General features: G+C 41.1%; 1 protein-coding gene and 1 long non-coding RNA gene across 2 annotated transcripts in view; one reads left to right on the top strand and one right to left on the bottom strand.

Annotated features, from left to right (window-relative positions):
* The window catches only part of dnah9 (dynein, axonemal, heavy chain 9), a 229,109-nt gene that overhangs the window by 176,902 nt on the left and 30,986 nt on the right, over nucleotides 1-21,221 (top strand). Inside the window, exons 66-70 of the mRNA XM_034707459.1 lie at nucleotides 344-514; nucleotides 681-803; nucleotides 4,778-4,971; nucleotides 10,688-10,836; nucleotides 14,715-14,842. Of these exons, the coding sequence (XP_034563350.1) occupies nucleotides 344-514; nucleotides 681-803; nucleotides 4,778-4,971; nucleotides 10,688-10,836; nucleotides 14,715-14,842 (765 nt within the window). The remainder of the gene's footprint in view (nucleotides 1-343; nucleotides 515-680; nucleotides 804-4,777; nucleotides 4,972-10,687; nucleotides 10,837-14,714; nucleotides 14,843-21,221) is intronic.
* On the bottom strand, nucleotides 177-6,993 carry LOC117829789. The gene is made up of 3 exons (XR_004634697.1): nucleotides 6,884-6,993; nucleotides 1,000-1,102; nucleotides 177-832 (listed from the first exon to the last, which is right to left on the bottom strand). It is a non-coding gene; the product is annotated as an uncharacterized LOC117829789 (long non-coding RNA).

The following is a 21,221-nucleotide window of genomic DNA, read 5'->3' as shown; positions in this document are numbered from 1 at the left end:
GTCATCAAGGGCCTGTTGTGCTACAAAGCAGGATATTCAGTTGTGGAGAAACCTTTAAGGTTAACTCCTGATTTTCAGAACTATGAAGGTGATTCACTTTTTTTTATTAAAAGAACAGCTGAAGAGAGACAGGAAATGTGGGGAGTAGAGAGCGGGAGGAGACATGTAACAAAGGGTTGTGGTGTGTTAATTTATTATTGAAAGGTCAAAATGAACCATACACTGCTTTATAGTTTGATCATGGTTTGAATCGATTCTACTCTGAGTGTTACTTTTGTTCCTTTGGTCTCACTCTGAAGTCAGAGACATATTTAAGTGTCGTCTCTGACCCGTCTGTTCTCAGGCGTTCAGCGTGGTCTTCCAGAAAGCAGTCCTGAAGGCGGAGCCAGACGAGGTTCTGAAGCAGCGAGTGTCCAACCTGATTGACAACATCACCTCCTCGGTGTTCCAGTACACCACCAGAGGCCTGTTTGAGTGTGACAAGCTCACGTATATCGCTCAGCTCGCCTTCCAGGTAAGAATGGGGGCCAGTTTCATCTTCTGCATGGTTTGTTTTCAGAACAAGAATCAGCGGCTCCTGAGACCGGCGGTCCTGTTTGGATCTAATCAAGCGGAGAGGAAATGTGCTTTGTGCTGAAAACACAACAGCTCAGAGTCCGTCCTGTTTGTTTCGTCCCCAGATCCTGCTGATGAATAAAGAAATCAACCCTGCAGAGCTGGACTTCCTTCTGAGATATCCTGTCCAACCAGGTGTAACATCACCTGTGGATTTCCTGTCCAACCACTCGTGGGGAGGGATCAAGGTACACAGACGGCTGTATCCGTACTGCTGCTGAAATAAACAGAAAGGAGCTGAAGGTTAACTTTCTTGTCAGTGAATATAAGATCAGAAAGTCTGGAAAGTTTTAGCTATAGTCACAGATTCACAAAGCTCTTTGAAACTTACCAACATTTGCAGGTTGGTGTCATGAGTGAAAAGAAACAGCCACATTTTCCTACCTGTTTTTTTCTTGTCGGGGTGAGTTGGTGAGACAAAGCAGCAAGGGAATTTCACTGCTAGCAAGCAGGCAGGGTGACAACATATCATGTGACTGCTGCAAACCTGAAAGAGCCAAACATTTACCAGATGAGTTAAAACATTAGAGTGTGAAAAAGGAGAATCGTTTTCAAGTTGAGAACACGGAAGATGTCTGAACATCCGTCCATTTACAGGTAGCACTGACAGAACTTAAACATCATTACAGTGTTGGACTCTGTAGCTTCGTCCAACATCATGCCGTAAACATCACACTGTGGCGTTCACAGCGTGCTTTTGATATCATGTGCCGCCTCCCAAGAGTCACCCCCGTGCCCGATACCTCCCTCATCCTGCAGGCAGAACTCCAGGCTGCGTGGGATGTGTGATCAAACAACTTTTTTCGGGGGCAGAACATGTGAGAAGGAAGCTTTAGTGTGATGCAAAATTTGTACATGAGCCAGAAAGTAGCACAAAACAGAGCTAAAAGCATTGCTCTGTTTATTCAAATGTGAAACTACAAGAAAACTTGTATTTAAAATTAATGAATAATGGTGTTCAGTCTTCGTGTTCTCAGTTAGAACAAAGTATTATCATTTTACCATAATCATGCAGCTCTACCGAAACGAGTGTGCCGCTAGTTTCAGATTGAATTCTTGACTAACTTTTCCTCCTCTCCGTCGTGTGTGAAGGAATGACTTTAACTCACTCTCTCCTGCAGTTATTCCAGCACTTAGCAGCTTTCATGCCGTGTGTGGAGTTACTTCTTATGATGCAATTTGTGCAGCCTGGTCTCACAAGGACAAATTTGCATTAAAGACTGTTTTCTCCATTTCACCCAAACCTTTACTCTGAGAGCACATGACTCTCGGGGGCCCGGCCTCGCTCAGTGACCCCACTGCTTTTTAACATTGAAAGGCCACTGGTACAAACTCTGCGTACCCGGAGCTCCCCTTAAGGAACAGACGTCTGGCACTGCGGCCCCATGGACGTGAAGCAGCAGAGGTTCCTTCTCTTGTCAGATCAGTTTAGCAGCAAACTAAACCCCAGCGGCAGAGAGTTTTTTTAGCTTCTTGTGCTCATGAATTTTTCAATCCGAACCGCGTGGAATATTAACTTAACCTAAACCCGCTGAGGGTTGGGAGACGGCCTTTCCCCAACTGCTCTCAGCCTGCTGTGGATGTTTAAGGCCCCGCTAATCAAATCCTGTCACTCGATTTCTTATCAGTCGGAAGTGTAATCAGTTGGAAAGCTTTAAGGCAGGATAAGATCCTCTGATTGTTCGGCCCTCTTCATGATGTTAGAGGAGCGGGAATCCCGTGGGACCTGCAGGATTCTCCCGCACTGGGCTGAGAGGTTGAAGGGAAGGATTTAACGAATTCACAGATGTGTCTGCTGTGTGAGAGTTTCAAGACCCTCCTCGTAGTTAATACAAAGCACAGGGACGGAACTATACCCAAGTAATGCTGAGTTTGCCGACCTAAAAGCATGACAGATATCTAAATGAGATGTTCTGAGATAAACTGGAAAGATTTGAGGACGTCAGTGGAATGATGATTTCTGAAGATTTGTGTCATTCCCTGTATTTTATTTTTTTGGTGGTTTGCTTTAAGCTTGAACCTTGTGCTACATCTGGTGTTTATTTGTTATGCTGAATACAAGCTGCTGCTAACTGCTAGCTAATGACACATTTGCTACTGTTGAAAAAATAATTGCAGGTTTACAAAAGCCAAAGACAGTTATGATATCATAGAGCTCTGACCTCAGCACTACAGCCTTTCTCCCTCTCAAAATATCCTGTTCATATTTATTCATTTGTATTATTATGATTATATTGTAGTTGTATATATTTTACAAAGGTGTCTTAACTCCAGGTGAACTGCTGTTTACTTGCTACCTACATTTTATTCAATTTGTGTAAATTATTGTATGTCAAAACACAGAGACACTTCATCTGTGTGAACTTTCAGAGCATTAACCCTGATTCTGATCCTGCGTCCTGTGTTGGGACGGTCTCTGTCATGACATCTCTGTTGTCCGTAACATCAGACTTGATTGCAACAAAAAATAAGGTTGTTCCTTTGTTGCATGCTTCCCCACAGCATTCTCACTGAACTTCAACAGAATTCTTTAAATCTGTTCTACTAGAATTATAGGGTAAAAAGTAAAAGATAAATTATTAACTATATGATGAAAAAACAACAACTTGCAACTAGCAAAAAATATTTATTGTACATACTTGTAGTTTCAGGTATAGACACTTAAATCTACTATTAAAGTCCTTGGCCCAGTTGTTCAAAAGTAAGCAGTTCAGATTAAAGCAAATAGATCGAATCAAATTTGAAATCAGGTTTTTAAAAAAGAAAAAAATATATCACTTTTGGTTTAGTCATCCTCCATTTTATCTTATTGTTGGACCAAAGCAGCATTTTGTGTTAAAATCTTTTGTGAAGGGTTGGAATAAATTTGATTTAAAAAAACAGATTCTCCTGATCTCTGTAAGGAGCTGGATTCAGGCTGGATTAAATGGAGGAATGAAATGTGAGAAGCTTTAACTGAGCCAACAAAACAACATTTTCAAAACAACTTTTACACTTTGGGCCTTTTAAAATAATTTACACTCAAATTACTAAATGATTACATTGACATTATACAAGGTAGGTATTAGGGTTTTAAACACTGAAGCATTTTTCCCTTAGAAATAAATCTTCTTACTATGAGATATATCTCTAAACATTACATTTGGAGCAGCTGTGAGGATCTTTCCATTTGTGTAGGTTTTTGCGCCCCCTGTGGACATAGTTTCCAGTATGTAGTCTCACAAAGAGCTCTGTTTCTCTGCCACAGCACAAAAGTAAGCTAGGTTTTCCTGATCCTGGTCCGATTTCTTGATTAAACCCTTTGGACGTCTTGGCACGGTGGATTATGAACTAACTGAAATAAAAGGATTCATCGTTGGTGTAAAAAGATTCCAGAAACATAACATTTAACATTACGTGTTGGTTAGTTAGCTGTGAAGGGATGCCCACAGCAGTTCTCAAATGTGTCTCCTCAGCGAGGTGGTGGTAGTTCATTCCTCCTTTCAGTGCTCACTTCTTATTGGCGAACACTAAAGGCTGCCAATTTAGACGCAAGTTTAAGTTCACTTCATCTGCTGCCTAAATATCTGTGCAAGTTAAATGTAATAATATTTACACTTTACGAGGGTGGTGGGCAGGTAATCTTTGCTCTGTAAATGCTGCTTTATTCTCTGCCAATCACATGCCTGAGTACAAGAGAGAGCACACACACACACACACACACACACACACACACACACACACACACACACACACACATACACACTCACTCACACTGTGCATGTGTCTGCATGTGTGTTCTTCGTCAGTGAGTGTACCTGCTCGTGACTGCACTGCGTGACACTGCTGTTCTCCTCAGATGAGATAAGGTGCCTGTCAGCTGGGGCATCACAATGAAGCCCCCGCTGCTTCTGCAGGAGACGCAGATTCAGCCCCCCTGTCCCGTCGAGAAAGGGATCGTGTTTACTCAGCGTTTCTGTTTGAATAAATATTATTTACGAAGGCGTGAGGAGAGATAAGCACTCCAACTTCTGCAAACAAAGTTATCCGTTTTGCTGAGTATTGTAAAATGTTTGTGAAGTGGTCAAAAACTTTCATGTGCATCACCGATCACAGAGCAGCAGCACTTTTTAAAGTCGTTTTTTTAATGCTTAAACCTTTTTTTCCCCTCCAAACTTGACAGTCCCTGTGCTCCATGGAAGAGTTCAGGAACCTGGACCGAGACATCGAGGGCTCAGCCAAACGCTGGAAGAAGTTTGTGGAGTCAGGGTGTCCAGAGAAGGAGAAGTTCCCTCAGGAGTGGAAGAATAAAACATCACTGCAGAGACTGTGTATGATGAGAGCTCTGAGACCGGACCGCATGACTTACGCTGTCAGGTGAGAGGCGGAGCTTCAGCTTGGCCTTTGCTCTGTGATCTTTGAACGATCTTATTCACCTTCACTTGGTAACAGGTTAAAGGTTACACATCTTAACCTTTGGTATGTTGATATGAGAGGTCACCTGCAGCTTCAGCTAGCTTCATTACAGACGTAACCTGTGAGTAGGACAAAGGTTACGGTGGACTTTTTTTTTTGCTTGCCAATTTTGCGGAAATGTTTCAGCATTCTGGTTACTATTGGGCAAATACTCTGAATAGCCAAATCTGCCAAATTACATAGATTTAACAGCAATAAAACACGACAAAAACACTTACCCAATGATCAAAAGAATTACATTTAAATTAAATTGATATATATAATGATATTTGATCATGCACTGAGAGAGAGAGAGACAGCGCCTCAATGCCGACCCGCTGCACTAAGCGGAAGAGGCAGAGAGACCTCTTTTAACATTATCATTTACAGTGTTTTATGTCATATAGGTCTATGTATGTTTTATTTGTTGTCATAATGTATATTTTATAATATCCCATGAGCGGCAGAGAAAAGACGTTTGAGAATTCATCCTGATCAACTTGTGGGAGACTGTTACCCCGATCGATGCTCCGCTCACACACTGTTGATTCACTCAAGCATATTACGCTACGACTGAACATTAATCCTCCTCACCTCGCCGCTATGGGAGTCACCTTTTTACCATCTTTCTGGGACGGAAGTTGAAGTTCAGCTATGTTTCCTCTCATTATTTAAAATCAATGAAGAAGTGTTTTCCTGCTGCAGATTTAACAGCTTGACAGCATTACAGTCTCTCTGTTCTTTCTGTGCTGCCATGTCGATCAGTAAATGTAACATGTGGCGACACTTTTCTCCCTTGTGGCGTGCAAAAGTATAAAATCAGTTGCTTCACTGCATTTTCGTGAACGTGTTGGCATGTAGCAGTGTCAAATCTGAATATAAGATGATTCCACCTTTCTACATGTATTTCAAATAAGACTTTTGTGGAGTCAGAGTGTCCAAAAAAGTATTTTGTTTGAACAAATATGGTTTTGATTTGGACTGATTATATCTTTACCTTCTGGACAACTGCACATGAAACCGGATAAAATCTGACAGATACCTGCTAACCTAAATATAAGAATAACTCTCCACCACAATGACTTCTTTTCCACTTTCAATATACATGCAAAGTGTTCCAGGATCTGGTGGCTGAAACACAAAATAGATACAAAGAGAGGAATGGAGGTTTTTCAACATTTTATTTAAACTGTAAAAGAAAATATCAAGGCTTCAATATTTTCAAAGCAAAACCTCAGAGTCTGTATGTCGGTTTGAACCATCAGCTAAGAGTTCTGTGAATTGACCCTGGATTTTTCAGTTGTCATCCTACATTTATAAATTATCCCCAGATGTTTGTTCCACCCCCTCTGAACTCATAAAGCCAATAAAAACACTAAATCAAGAAAATTCAATACTGCTCGGTCAATTCTCAGCAGACACATGACGTCAGGGGGGCCGTGAGCTGCTGTGAGCTGCTGGTGGCTTGTTTCACGGTGCACACCATGTTTGTAAGTTAGGACTCCCTCAGGTTTCATCATTCACAAGGTTCTTTTAGAATGGGGGTCACAACAAAGTTTATGAGACAGACGCAGAGCGTGCTTGTATCCATAACAACTCACTTAAACGAAAGAGAGAGGAAGGTAGAAAGAGGCTGTGCTGCTTCTGATCTTTTCAGGTAGCGTATTTTGAAGAAGAGTAACTATATCTCTATTACAGAGTTCAGTTGTGCTGATTTTCTACTTTTGGATATCGCTCCCAATCTCTATGTCATGATGAGAAAGCAAAAAAAGTTGCAGGACCCAACATGCAGACAAAATGTTTGATAAACAAAAAGAGATAAACAATAACTTACTGATAACAAAACGTCCAAAAAGACAAAATCCCGAAAAATCAGGGAAAGCCACAAAGAACAATGCAGGGACCGGTTTTGATGCACAGGGAGACATTCACAATGAACTGACACCACAAGTGAGGAAACACAGGGACTAAATACACACATGAGTTAATGAGCACATAGGTGTGACAACGAGACACAGGTGAAAGTAATTAGGGTGCAATCAAAAAGGAGGGAAACACACAAAGCCAGGAAGTAAAACTAAACCAGACACAGTAGGAACAAGTACACCAAAATAAAACAGTTAACATTTGAGACTGAACTAAAAATTACAAGAAAAAATACACACATACATACATAAGGAATAAAAGAACACAAGACATGAACACTGGGAAAAATACTACAATTGGCACAGGAAGAACAATAAACAACTCCTAACCAAAGCAACTTGTGACACTCTGGACCTCAGGTACTTCAAAGCTGGTTGCATCCCTTCTTACAAAGACTCACAGAAACAATACATTATTAGCTCAAGGCTGTTAGCTGTTCTGTTAGCTGGTGGCTAACGACTTATCATACTTTGAAAAACATGCAAATAAACACAAACAGCTAACAGCTCGCTGCTGTGACTTTGAAAACAGCACGTTGAGTTTGAGTTCAACATAAAAGTCAGAATGGATAGATGAAAAAATTAGATGTCCTGGCACTCTCCTTATTTCACTTAGCTTCTTATAAAGTCTTTGTTTTCATGGACACCCATGATTCACTTGGACAGATTCATCAAGAAAAACCACATTCCTGGGCAGTGACCAAAAACTATTAAAGCTCTTGGTTCTCAACTGATGGATCAGAACCCAAAAGTAGATCACGTATCACACAGTAAATTTCAGTGGGTGGAAAAAAAGAGCTGTGGCAAAAAGTCTTTACTGCACCTTTATTTTGAAGGATGTGTATTGAGATGTAGTGCATTGTGCTAACAGTATTAGTGTAGTTTATTCACACTCCAACACAGAAGATGACAGTAATGCACCTTAATGGTGGTTGTCACCCATCATTAGACCACAAATTTAAGATATTTAGACCGTAATGAAGAGATGGTGGTGATTCCTGAGGTCAGACCACTAAAGAACCTTTGTGTTAAGCTTTACAAGAATGAGGTTAAAGAACCCTTCATTCTGTTCAAGTATTAAGCATTTGGTCTGAGACACTCTGATAGAAGAACACTGGAACTGTCTCTCTGACAGCTGTTGGTTTTGACACTTTCCTCAGGCGGGTAAAACATGAGACTCACAGAGACTTATTTAGGAGACAGACATGGTGCTGAGCAGGAAACAAAGGAACAAACTGTTAAAGTTTTATAATTTCACAGCCACATGTGATTCAAACTGACGACATCAGAGTTGGGTACAGCCCTGAAACACATGACAAAACGCCTGTGTAATGTGATGAGCGGTTTGTGTAACACCGAAGAACCCAGAGAGAAAAGTCCTCAGAGAAGAGTACGACAAGTTTATCGGACGTGACGTTTGACCTCGTCGGGGGGCAGAAGTGTTTATGGCTGTTCAGAGAGGTCAGAGTGAAAGGCAGGGTGAAAAACTGTCTGTCAAAGAGAACAGCCTCTAACAACAGAAGTTATGTTAGCCTGCTTAGTTAAGCTGCCAAAGAGTAGCCTGCAGATGTGTTGGGCTGTCTGTCTCCATCTGTGACCCTCCTCTTGAACACTAGGAGCTCTCTAAGGATTTTTCACATCTCCTCCCTCGGCATGCCACACACTTTTTGTTTACCACCACTTCTGCATGGTTTAAACATCAAGTTAGACGCCGGGAGAATCAGGAAATTAATGTGCTTCTTACAGAGAGAGTTCTGATATTGTTTTCTTCATTTCAAAAAGTCTTCTGCCAAGGTCAGACTACACGATCCTTCTGTCTGTTACGATGGTCACTGTGTGGCATTTGGCCATCATAGAGCCATAAATTTATGCCGTGACTTGAGTGACAACTATGACAGACTGCACGGTGGTACCAAACCCATCATCAAGACTGATGTGATCACATTGATAGGAGGAGGGACTGAGTTAGATGACACCTAGAAATGCTTACAGCTGTCGCTCACAGGGTTGCTGACGTGGGTCAGCTATTTCTCACCAACACTTCCCTTTTTCCAGTCTGCCGTGGTCGTCCATCGATGACACATCATAAAGGCAGGGATGTTGTTGCCAAAGCTTAACAAAATGCAAACACTTGGGACTTGCCAAGTGCTCTGTGCTGTCATTGGTCAATGTCACACATCGTAGAAGGCAGAAAGAGGCAGAAAAATCAAACATGCTAGACTTTTTGATGGGAGGTTGTGAAGCGCCCCAGATCTGACTTAAAGTCAGATTGTCGTGTTTATAATGTGTAGTCTGACCTCATTAATGCCATAGAGGTACAACTAAATTTGGAATTGCTCCAGACTCTGTAGGGAACTTTCTGTAATGTTGGGTCTTTCATGAAGCACTCCCCACACACTTCTACTCTGATGATGAGTGCCGTCCAGTACCTTTGGTAATTTAGTCTGCACAGCTGTTGATTCAGCTCATATACTTCCAAGGATTATGTTGCAGCCGTTATAGTCTGTTAGAAATTTCAAGTACACATTAGTCATCTACCACCCAAAAAATGACAACATAAAGCATAGGCTAATAAATGCTTAATAACACAAAATAACACTTTTTGCACTCTTTACCGTCTTTGTTGCTGTTTTTTGGTTCATATTGGTTTGAATTAAAGATATAGAGAAACATAACAAATCTAAACATGCTCATGAAAAAATCCATAGGTTGTAAAGGCCAACCAAAAAGAAAATGATCATAAAGAGACCCAAGTTAACATAAAACTTGGTGTATAAGTCACACTTTAATAAATTTAAAGCAAAATTGGTTTCAATAGTTGGCCTATATCAGGAAGTTCTATGTGGTCATATTGCTGTTTTGGTAAGTGATTGCAGTAGGATCCTTTTTGTGGTTTTGTCACACTTTGAATAACAATCAGAGCCTCTCAGAGACAAAAACAAAACACTCTTAGCACAGGTATGTCAAATGTCATAACAATTATGTCATAGCCATCACAGCCTGCCTCACAGCTTCAGCTCAATTCCAAAACTCCACCCCTGAACTTTTCCTCGATTAGACTCTAAATTGTGTTTAAAAAGGGGGGCCAGATATTGATGTACAATGGTTCTTCTTTCCTCCCTCCATTAGGGTTAAATACATGGTGACAGGATCATATGTCAGCATCCAGCTAATGAGTCCTAATACTGATCAGATGTAAACAGGTGGACAGGGGGTCTTGATGACAAAAACCTGAGAAGCCTTTCATCCAAAGCAGTGTGATACAGGCTCTGATGTGTCGGACATGATTAAAGATATTTAGTGAATGTTGTCAACAACAGCTGTGTTTGCTGGAAAGCCATTTAAGCATTCAAAATGACATTCAGTTAACTTAAATAATGAATCATCCATCAAAATATCACCTCATAAAGAATTGTACTTTCTGTTTATTTAAGGATGAGGATTTGTTTGAAACAACAGTGAGAAAATGATGTTTTAAAGGCTGAAGGGTTTAACGCTGAGGGGATGAAAGAGACTCTGACAGCACAGCCGTGACTGGAGTTAATATTTCTTCTTTAAGCAGCAGTCTGTCTAATACACTGTACTACAGAAGAGTCCGACTCTTCTTCTTCTACTTCTTCTTCTTCTTCTTCTTCTTCTTCTTCTTCTTCAGCCTGTCGTTAAAGATGATAAAAAAGTGTTGAGGAGAACTGAGTCATATTCTCCCCCCGCAGAGACTTTGTAGAGGAGAAGCTGGGGAGCAAGTATGTGATTGGCAGATCACTGGACTTCGCTGTCTCCTTTGAAGAGTCGGGTCCAGCTACGCCCATGTTCTTCATCCTCTCTCCTGGAGTTGACCCTTTGAAGGATGTGGAGAAACATGGTAATACTCTCTCTCTCGCTCTTGTTTTATCTTTAATAAGCTGTAAAACTCCGCCTCTGAGTGAGCTCTGGACTTTTATCAGAGAACATATATTGATGATTTATCTGTCATTTCTTTGTAGTGGGCACTCGCAGGGTTTATAATCACTGAAGTCAAGTGTAGGTATACCTGCGTGTTTACCTGCATGCATGATTTGTGCTTTGATTCCTGCTGCAGAGGATTATCTGTGAGAGCAGCAGCATCCCAACACATCTGCTCTGTGTCTCTGCTGAGAGATCAGCCATCTCTGCCAATGCACAACAGGCTCGGGGTAGATTGAGGGGATTATCGTAAAGGTCAGGAATATATGAGACGACACCACTGGAGTATTAGGGGCAGCAGAAAGTAAATGTCATTGGTTTTAGAGTTACTTTACATTGCGGTATGAATAAATGCTTTGGCATGAGGGAGGCACTGTTTTGATTTTTTACCACAATAGTGCCAAAAACAGAAGCGTCTGTACCGACCTGGAACGAGGCCCCATCACAGCCTGACACTTTGGATCTGCTGCCAAATAATCCAGTCTGTAGGTTTTTGAAGTCAGCTCTATGAAATATTCAGATTGAGGGGATTGTATCATTTTACTGGAGCAGAGAGATTTCCACAGTGTTTCCAGTCCATATTTTTAAATTCAAGTAAAAACGCTGCTCTCTTCAAAGAGCAGAGTTCAGTGGCAGTAACAGTAAAGCTTCCACACAGAGGAGAGATGGCTTCATCGGCCAGTTAATTTGGCACATATCAGATAGGCTGATACAGATTTAAAACTGTTTTATCAAAATACACAAATCAACTGGAGAAAAGAAACTATATTCACTTGGATGACATTAAAAACATGACATATTGATTCATATACAACCATTTAAAGGAACAGTTACAGGTATTAGATCCAGAGGTGTAATGATCCACTTATATACACTGATCAGTCAAAACATTATGATGGTGCAGTCCTCCCTCTTGTCAGTTCAGCACCAAAACAGCCCTGACCTGATGAGACATGAACTCCTCTAGACTTCTGAAGGTGTGCTGTGGTATCTGGCAGCAAGACACTGGCAGCAGATACTTTAAGTCCTGAAAGTTGTGAGGTGGAGCCTCCATGGATCAGACTTGGTTGTCCAGCTCATCCCACAGTTGCTGGATTAGGCTGAGATCTGGGGGATTCTGAGACTAAGTCAACACCTTGAACTCATTGTGTTCCTCCAGACCTCCTTCTTCCATTGCTCTGTGGTCCAGTTCTGATTCTCATGTCTCCATTGTTGGAGCTTTCAGTGGTGGACAGGAGTCAGCATGGACACCCTGACTGGTCTGCAGCTACACAGCCCCATACACAACAAACTGTGATCACTGTGTTCTGACTCCTTTCTATTAGAACCAGCATTCACTGTTTCAGAAGTCTGAGCTCCAGTAGCTCTTCTTTTGGATCAGACCACATACCACTGAGTATTGTCACTGCAGGGAAAAAAACCACAAGAGCTGCAGTTCTGGAGATGCTCTGATCCAGTCATCTGACCATCACAGTTTGGATCTTGTCAAATTCGCTCACATCTTCACACCCGCCCATTTTTCCTGCTTCAAAACATCAACTTCAAGGACAAAATGTTCACCTGCTGCCTGACAGATCACACCTGCTGACAGGTGCCACTGTAAAAACATGATAAATGTTTTTCATCTACCAGAGGTCATAATTATCATGGCTGATTAGTGTATACGGTGTTTTATCACACCAAAACTTGTGATTTATATCCCGAATCACTTCAACTTTAAAAGTCAAGGGCCTAAATCAGATGAGCAATGTCAAAAAGGCGGTTTTGTTGATTTGGGCTAACTTAACATTTAAAAGCCTTTATCATTTTGCACAAACATGCAGTTATTCTCCTTCATCCCTACAGATAAGTATTCAAGTTCTTCATCAACTTGATTAGTTTACTGTTTCTGTCTGATTGTACTGTCTTTGATTTCTGTTTCAGCTTGAAAGTGCCTCTTAAGCTACTTAAAGCACACCGCGGCTGAATTTTAACACGACAGTGGAATACTGTTGAGAATACACCGAAGCCTGCTCGTATTTCAGAGTTCTTTAGAAGCCTCATTTTTACTGAGAGTCCCCGCAGCAGCAGGTGGTTAAATCATCCTCAGACCTCGGGCTCTATGTGAAATCCTCCATCCTCTCCTATTAGGATAAGCGGGAGCATCCCTCCTGCTGGAGCTGCCTGTAAGGGCTGTGATTATTGATTATCAACACCCTCTCTGTGAGCCGAGTCAATCACATCAAAGCTGGGAGTAACCAATCACAGCAGCTGTAGAGAGAGACACATTACACCCAGCCACAAAGAGGTGCTTTTCCATTATAACTGTGACTATTGAGTTTCTCATCTGTATTAGGCTTCAATTAGATTTTCATTAGATAGATGATGTGATTTTTTCTGCTCTGCAGGGGGCTGATATCCCTGAGACTGAACCTCCCTATCTGCCTGTTTCAGGGCACACTTTTAATGAAAGGACTGAAATAATTGTATTTTGTGGTCCTATTCTCTGTGGGCAGACTGTGACTTTTGTGGAAATTTGCTGATTTAATGAGAACCAGATTGGAAGATCATTGTCACTGTCTGTCTCAGTGTGTTTAATGCTGCGTAATATGTCGTGTCTTCTTCTTATTTCCAAGCAGGGGATCAGATTCATGTTCAATGTTCAATCAGTAGAGCCAACCTGAAACAAGGTTTCTTTTTAAAATCATTTTGGGAGGGGGGCATTTCACCCTTTATTAAATAGGACAGCTAAAGAGAGACAGGGAATCTGGGAGGTAACTTGGATTTGTGGTAAATGTCACGATTGAAATCCAATCAATCCACGATTGGTTTATTAAACAAAAGTCCAGAGAAAAACAAAAATTTCCTTACAACAAAATCCACAAGAAATACCACAGCTCATGACTCGATGAACCAACAAGAAGAGATGGAAAACAGAGGAACTATATACAAACAGTTTGAAACACAGGTGTTACACAAGACACAGATAAAAAAAAAAATTGATTATTCAAACTAGGGAGAAGCACACATGGACCGGAAGCAAATCCATACCAGACACATAGGGTGCAAGTGATCCAAAATAAAACAGGAAACGAACGGAATGTCAAACATGAGCACACAGACAAATGTTAAAATGGAGGTTAGATATACTTTGTAGAGTCATCCAGTTGTCCTATTGTCTATGTGAGGAACACTAGCGATGCATCTTCAACTGAGAAACTTCACCTGCTGCTGCTGTGTCTGTACGCCTCTATAGGCTACAAACGTAAGAGACGTAATGACGTCTAATAAGAGAAGTCAAAGGCAGAGAGTGCCCTCTGCTGTTTGTAAAGGGTATCAAGATTCATCTTCCATCTCATCAATTTGATTACTTAAGTGTACCGATTTCCCACTGTCTTTTGAGGTACTGTTACATCCTTAATTAGTATATACTTAAAGTAAAAATGCCCATATATACAGGTAACAATATAAAAATTCCGAAACACCATAACTGTGGAGAGAATGATCTTCAAGTTAAGTTTATTCCCTCCAGCATGTTAAAAAAAAGTGTAACAAAAGAAATATTGTATTATGAGGTTTCATTCTCTCTTCACTTCCTCTGCACCTCTTTTTCTCATTGATGTGCTAATTCTCATTGTTGAGAATAACAATCTGTCAGAAATACCTTTGCATTGAACTTTCCCCCCACGAAAATATTGCATTGATTTTTTCATCTACCTCTGGATTTGTAAAATATCACACTATGATTTGAAACCTGTGAGCAGAACAATGTGTCAGAGGGGTGTTTGGATTTCAAGTTTGACTTGTGTTTCTTTGCAGGGAAGAAACTGGGATTCACTTTCAACAACCAGAACTTCCACAACGTGTCTCTGGGTCAGGGTCAGGAGATCATCGCAGAGCAGGCCCTGGATTTGGCTGCAAAGAAAGGACACTGGGTCATATTACAGGTAAGATACAACCCGAAGCTGATGCAGGATAGAAGCTGCAGGGTGTTTTAAGCTCTCCACACAAATTCATAACTCCACAAAGAGCCCACACCAGCAGATTTGTTTCTCTGAGATCATAGTGACGACCATATTGGAAAAGTCCAATCATAGTTTGGAGGATTTGAACACTGATATGAAATGTATGAAAGTAAACTTTAATATGATTGTTATTTTAAAAAGTACCAGGAGTGAAAAGGGACAAACACTCAGACAACAAACACGTCTGAAAACGGATCACAGACTTTATTTAGTTTTTTATTCAGGAGTGGATTGAGGTGGCAGCTCTGTTATCTGCACATGTTGTGAATGAGGTGTATTATCGCATTGTTTTTCATTCCACACTCAACGGGATGTTTGCTTTCCTCCCAGGTTTGTCTGCTTGGGGAAGTGAATTTAATTTTCTGTGGAAATTTCCTCAGTGAAAGGGCCTAGGCATTATACAGTACGATATCTGCGGCCACGGTGTCTGTTCCCCTCTTATCTGGAGGGCGAGGCTGGCGTTTGCATTTTAAGTAGAAACCTTGCTAGAATTCTAATGGGGAGTATCGACAGATATGAACCACAGGCCAGGCACTGCGGGACACCCTTTTCTTTTAATTCACACAGCTGGTAGGGATTATAAAAAAAAAGAGAAGACAGGGAAGCCATCACTCTCTGCTCCAGAGCGAGGACCGCAAAGACAAGCAGTTGTTTAATTACCTTTGCATAAGAATCCCGATCAATAGGCTTAAAAAGGCCTCGTCCTCCTGGCAACAAACCTCCCACTCGCTTTATCATCGGCTGTCTAAGAGCCACCCTGTGGCACCTAGGAAAACTCAGGGGAGGAGGGGAGGTATCATATCCTCTTCACTCTCTGGTTTTTACAAACAGTTTCTTTTAGAGATGTTATAGTAGCATTTTTCTTAACAAATCCTTGAAACAGCTGATAATGAATCCCTATTAGATATCAATAAAATAATGTTCCAATCACAGCTCAGCACCAGTTGTCCTGTTTGAATGTGGAATGACTTTTTGAATTTTGTATCAATAGTTTAAGGTTGTAGTGTCTGTAAAACATAAATCTCAGAACCCATCATCTGACAATAGTCTACAGTTTGCCTCCAGGAACATCAGCAACTATTCAGGTACACAGGTGTGGCCTGCAGGAAGCAGCCAATACTTGTTCCTGCATTTTAGTAACTTCTAGTTAGCAACCTGAAGAAGAGATGACTCTGTGTTTGTGTGTCTGAATAACAGCATCCTGTCTTAGTTTGCTACATTGCCATTAATAAGAGCTCCCATTCATCTGTTTGTGGTGAGTCTTAGCTTCACTGTAAACAGTAAGTTCCACAGAGGCTTCACTCTGGCTTACTTCAGTGGTATGAACTTGAAACAGAAAATTATCTTCTTGTGATTAATAGGTCTTTAGTTTTCTGAAATAACATCATGGTACAGATTAGTCAAAAGTCAAAAGTCAAGCTTTGTCAGGTCTCTCCTCAAGAAGAGAAGAAAACTACCTCTCAAATGTTTGTTTGTTGAATGGAGGTGGGATCCATAATTTCTGATGCATTCATGGAAGTCAGGAAATCTAAACGCTGATTGTCTTTAGTGACACAGCATCAAGCAGATTTGTGTCTCAGTGTAAATGTTTGATCTAGAACAGATTGTTAGCTGCTCTTCATGTAGATATCTGTTTATAGAGAGAAATAAATCTTCCTCAGATTACCAACGATGGGAGCCGAGATGTCGTTACATTGGATTGTGTTCCTCCTGCTTTTGCTCTCCATACAGACTGATTTTCCTGCAGACGAAACATCCTGCTGATACCTGTTTGGTCAATACTAATGATCCTACAAATAGTAACAGTGGCAGCCATAAAACATCCATGATGGCGGTGCAGAAACTTTCTGTGAAGCCTGCGGTTTTGGAGGTTTGAAGAATTGATTTTCTGGAAACAAGATAATTTCATTCAGGGATAATGAGTTACATTATTCACAGAGTGTGCAGACTGGCATGCTCAGGTAACTGATTCAGTGTGTTATGCACTATTGGAGGCGTTTTAGATACAGGTTTTAGAACAACTCTTGTATGTTTTCCTCATGTGGCGCTTCATCTTCTTTCTGTCCACCCCCTTATTCTGTAACTTTCATTCTGTCATCTCATCGGTTTCTCGCACACTCCTATCAATCCTCATGTCCTCCCACCTTTCCTGCTACCCCCTTCTCCCCTCCTCTTCCTCTCCTCATCCTGCTCACCCTCTCATCCCAGCTATCCACCTACCTATCCACCCTCCCTCTTCTCGTCTCACCCACCACCTTTACTCTCCCCCTGCCAGGCCAGCTCCATCAGAGGAGGGCCGGGTCAATGGCAGGTTCCCCTCCGCTGACGGGTAATTATACTGAGAACAGCAGCTCCTGCACCGATGGGCCTGGGAGACAGAGATGCAGAAACTTTGAAAGCAGCCCATCGGGAGAGAGTGAGGGAGTGTGAGGAGGGGTAGAGGCAATCAATCGGGCAGATTGGAGTTGAATATCCCCCCTTGGCCCGGCATCGAGTGGCCTAAACTCGCCATCTTCTTCGAACGGTTAGCGCTAAAGCTACTCCATTTAGGGCCGGTGAAAGAGAGAAAGCGGGAGAGACAATTGGACAAAAAATGCTCTCCCTCAGTGTCTTCTCTTCACTTCAGGGAAAGCCAGAGAGATTTGACAGTCTATTGAAACCTAAATGATTCATGCATTCTTCTCTTTTCCTCAAATCTTACACTAAAAGTTGGACAAAATTCATCTTAACTATTGATGTAGGAGTGACCCTTTCTAACCTATGAGGACAATAAGGAATAAATCCAGCTACAGTGAGACTATCATCACAGCGGCCATGTCTAATTTATTAATGTAAGTGAATTATCTTGCCCTTTACACTCTTAATTATAGAGGTCAGAAGTGGGAAGACTCACTGATTTCCAGACTTTAAAATTCAGTCACACATCGAGTTTGTCCCTTGACTCAAAAATCACAAAGTGTACTTGATGATGTTTTAATAGTTGGATCAAGTCAGATACACTTGTATCCAGAAATAGGACATTGGATATCAAATAGCTTAACCCTCAGACTCTGCTGTTTAAGGCAGAACTCAAAGAACTGACGAGGATATCACCTGGGGAACAAATTCTAGTTCTAGATGGACCAAAAGGTGAAAAGATATATTCCAACTAATTTATTAGTGTATAAGCTGAGTGATAGTCTAACTACATCCCCCATGAGCCACTGCAGCTACAAATTAAAGATGCTGCAAATTAAAACACCCAAAGTTTAAAAGTAAAGTCCAATTCCACATTTTATTGTCAGTGTGCAGTCTTACCTTTACCTTGCTGTTAGCAGCACATACTTTAAAACAGTTGTTGGATGTGTCTTTGTAAAATGCTCCTTAGTAGTTGTAGAAAGCTTCGCTGTCCACATGTTCATATGGACTTATAATTACAGTAATTCCATCGATATCTGCAACAGTCTCCAAATGTAACAGTAATTTATTTGATACAAACAATCATGTATACATTCCTCATTTATAAAAGAGTAGCCCACAAGTTCTGTCCATTTATCTGTCACTTTAATGCACCTAAATACAAGTATATTGTCAATCATAGCACATAAAAACAACATGCATGTCAGTTATTTGATTATTCCTGAACTGCAGCTTGGACTTGTTTAGACAGAGCAGACATATCAGTCTGAAATTCATTTAAATGTTATCTTATCTTTTATTTTTATGAATAAGCATGGTTGCATTACTCCAGTGATTATCCCTCTCAATCATTACTTTTGGTGCGTCTGATTATGCAGTTAGGGTCCCTGAACCTGATGAGATCAAAATCACCTTCCTGTTGTTTTTCATTTCATGCCACTATTTGTCCCATTCATAGGAGGCAGTGACACACAGTGTGACTCTAAACACTGCACATTAAACTACACTCAAGTGGTTAAACAGACTATCATGCTATTACTAACAGACAACAGCTAGTGTCAAACATCCTCCCGTTCAACAACAGCCTCCGGTGTTGAGAACATAAGCTTAAGTGGAAGTGCAAAAAAATGCAGTTTCCTCAAAGTCTACTTTTACAGCAGAAAAAATCATGCTCACAGCCAACAGGCTGAACAGGTCTGGACTCTAGATTCTTTATTGATATTTAAAGCATCTTTACTAAGTAGAGTTCTTATACAACCGATTTGTTACGATCATATTAAGGCTAAGAGTTGTGCAGAAGTACACGTAGAGGGGCGGCAGATTTGACTGACAGCACTGTTAAAACAAAAAAGCTGTGAAAACTCAAGGAAAAAATTTCAAGGCAACTGTCTGCATTAGATTTTTTGAGTTTTGAGGCTAACTAGAAATCTTAGATTTGAGCCAACTGATTAGTTTTTGTTGGGATAACTTATCATTCATATGTAGTGTAACTTAAAGTTTTGAGTTCTGCATACTAGGAAGTGAAATTTGTGCTAATTTGTTATTTTTTGTTTAGAAAATGTTCCTTTGTTACTGCACGTTACTGCACTGTTTTTCCACTTTCAAGATAGCTGGCTGATGTTCAAGGTGGCTAACTATTGGTAAAGCCTTTATTAAACTAACTAAACAAATTTAAGTTACATTAACTGCTAATCAACTCACCATCAATTGACCAACTGTAAAGCTAGAGTTTCAATACAATACTAGAACAAAATACTCACCTTTAGGGCGATAAAATCCACACAGGACAGAAGAGATGGCGCCACATGTGGGAAATTAAAAGTGTGGAAGACCCCTGTAGATTTGAGCTGGAGACCCCGTTCTTTGCCTGAAGCAGACTCAAATAATTTAGCCGAGCCTCAAACCCATAATTTCAAGTTTGTCAACCTAACTTATGAAATGAGACCAACTTTACACAACAAACTTTATACAGGTAGTTGAGATAACTACTTTGATGTAGTTTGCAACGAAATGGAACATTTTTGTTTACTTCACCAAAAATTCATTTTCAGGCCAACAATTTTAAGTTTTCATTTTTACAGTGAGTGCGTGTTGTAGGTGTTTGCCCCGAGTCAGGTCTATGGCCTCAGCTCCATCTCTTTGCCTGTTTCTGGATTAGCTGGAAGTTAGTCAGAGCCAGCATTTTCAATACAGCAACAGCCATCTTTGGGCTCCACCTCTAGAAACAGGGGGTGACGTCACAGAGACATCATATAGACTCTGAGTCAGACCTGAGCTGCAGTGTCTGTTCTACAAAGGCAGGTTCTGTTTGAAGCAGGTACATACCAAATCAATTTGCAGTTCCTCACTTCAGAACATTTTGGATGCACAGGTACAACTGGTCATTTCTTTTCACTCATGCTTTATGTTGTCTGTTCAAGCCTTGACAGAGCTCCAGATCTCATCTGATATTATTTTCAGTTTCTTAAAGCAGCGTTGATTTCTACATAAGGACATAAGCAAACTGTGCAAAAAATACATCATGGCTGATTGATCAAATATACAATCCTTCAACACCCTCACTGTATCCAGCTGATGTTTGAATTTTTCTGGAGCTGCTATAACTTCAGACTCAGCAGTGTGTCCTGCTGTCGTAGCCTGCAGTATGTCTGCAGTTCTGTTTGTCCGTCGGTCCTGTTGGCCGTGTTCCTGCATCAGTCTGGAGTCTGACTGCGTTTCCTCTGCAGGGCTGCCTCCTCAGCGTTGGAGCCCAGCTGTGCAGCTGTCCTCAGCGCGGCTCCTTGACGAATGTGCTTCTATGTGTGCGCGTGAAGAGACGGATGTGTGTGTGTACCTGCATGTGTTTGTATTTGTGTACGAGGCGGCGTGTGTTGGTGTGACAGGCGGTTCGATGTGTCATTGTGCTTCCCCCTGAGGTCCTGTTTGATAGCAATGCATCACAGACCTCGCCGATGGTGTCTTGTAATGGCTTTTAGATTCAACTTTTATATTATTATGTAAATAGGTAAGTCTTTGATGTAGTATCAGCGCAGTCATCGCACAAGCTGGGAGGCCCTTATCGAGACGACGTTGAGGGAACAAAAAATGTTGCACCTGAAAGTTAATTAAAAAGCCATAAAATAGAGGCTGCTGCTCCGTCTTGTTTGTTTGTCTGTTGGGCTGCTGGTCCATCTCTCCTCCCCTCGTCTCCCCCCGCAGCCAGAGGATGAATGGTTTCATTACAGTGACAAGTTCTCAGGCAGTCTCTCACTTCTTATGTTGGCTCCCTTTATTGCCAAACTATTTACATGCCAAGAGGAAGGGTTGTTCTCTGGCTTGATGAAAAAGCGCTTGAATTTAGACTTTTAATTTGTAAACCATTCATTATTCTCTAAGGCACCGTGAGGCAAACTAACTAACTTCT

Source organism: Notolabrus celidotus, chromosome 18 (genome assembly GCF_009762535.1).
Source record: "Notolabrus celidotus isolate fNotCel1 chromosome 18, fNotCel1.pri, whole genome shotgun sequence".
NCBI classification, from domain to species: domain Eukaryota; kingdom Metazoa; phylum Chordata; class Actinopteri; order Labriformes; family Labridae; genus Notolabrus; species Notolabrus celidotus.
Note: the sequence above shows the minus strand (reverse complement) of the source record. Positions and strands in the feature narration are given on the sequence as shown.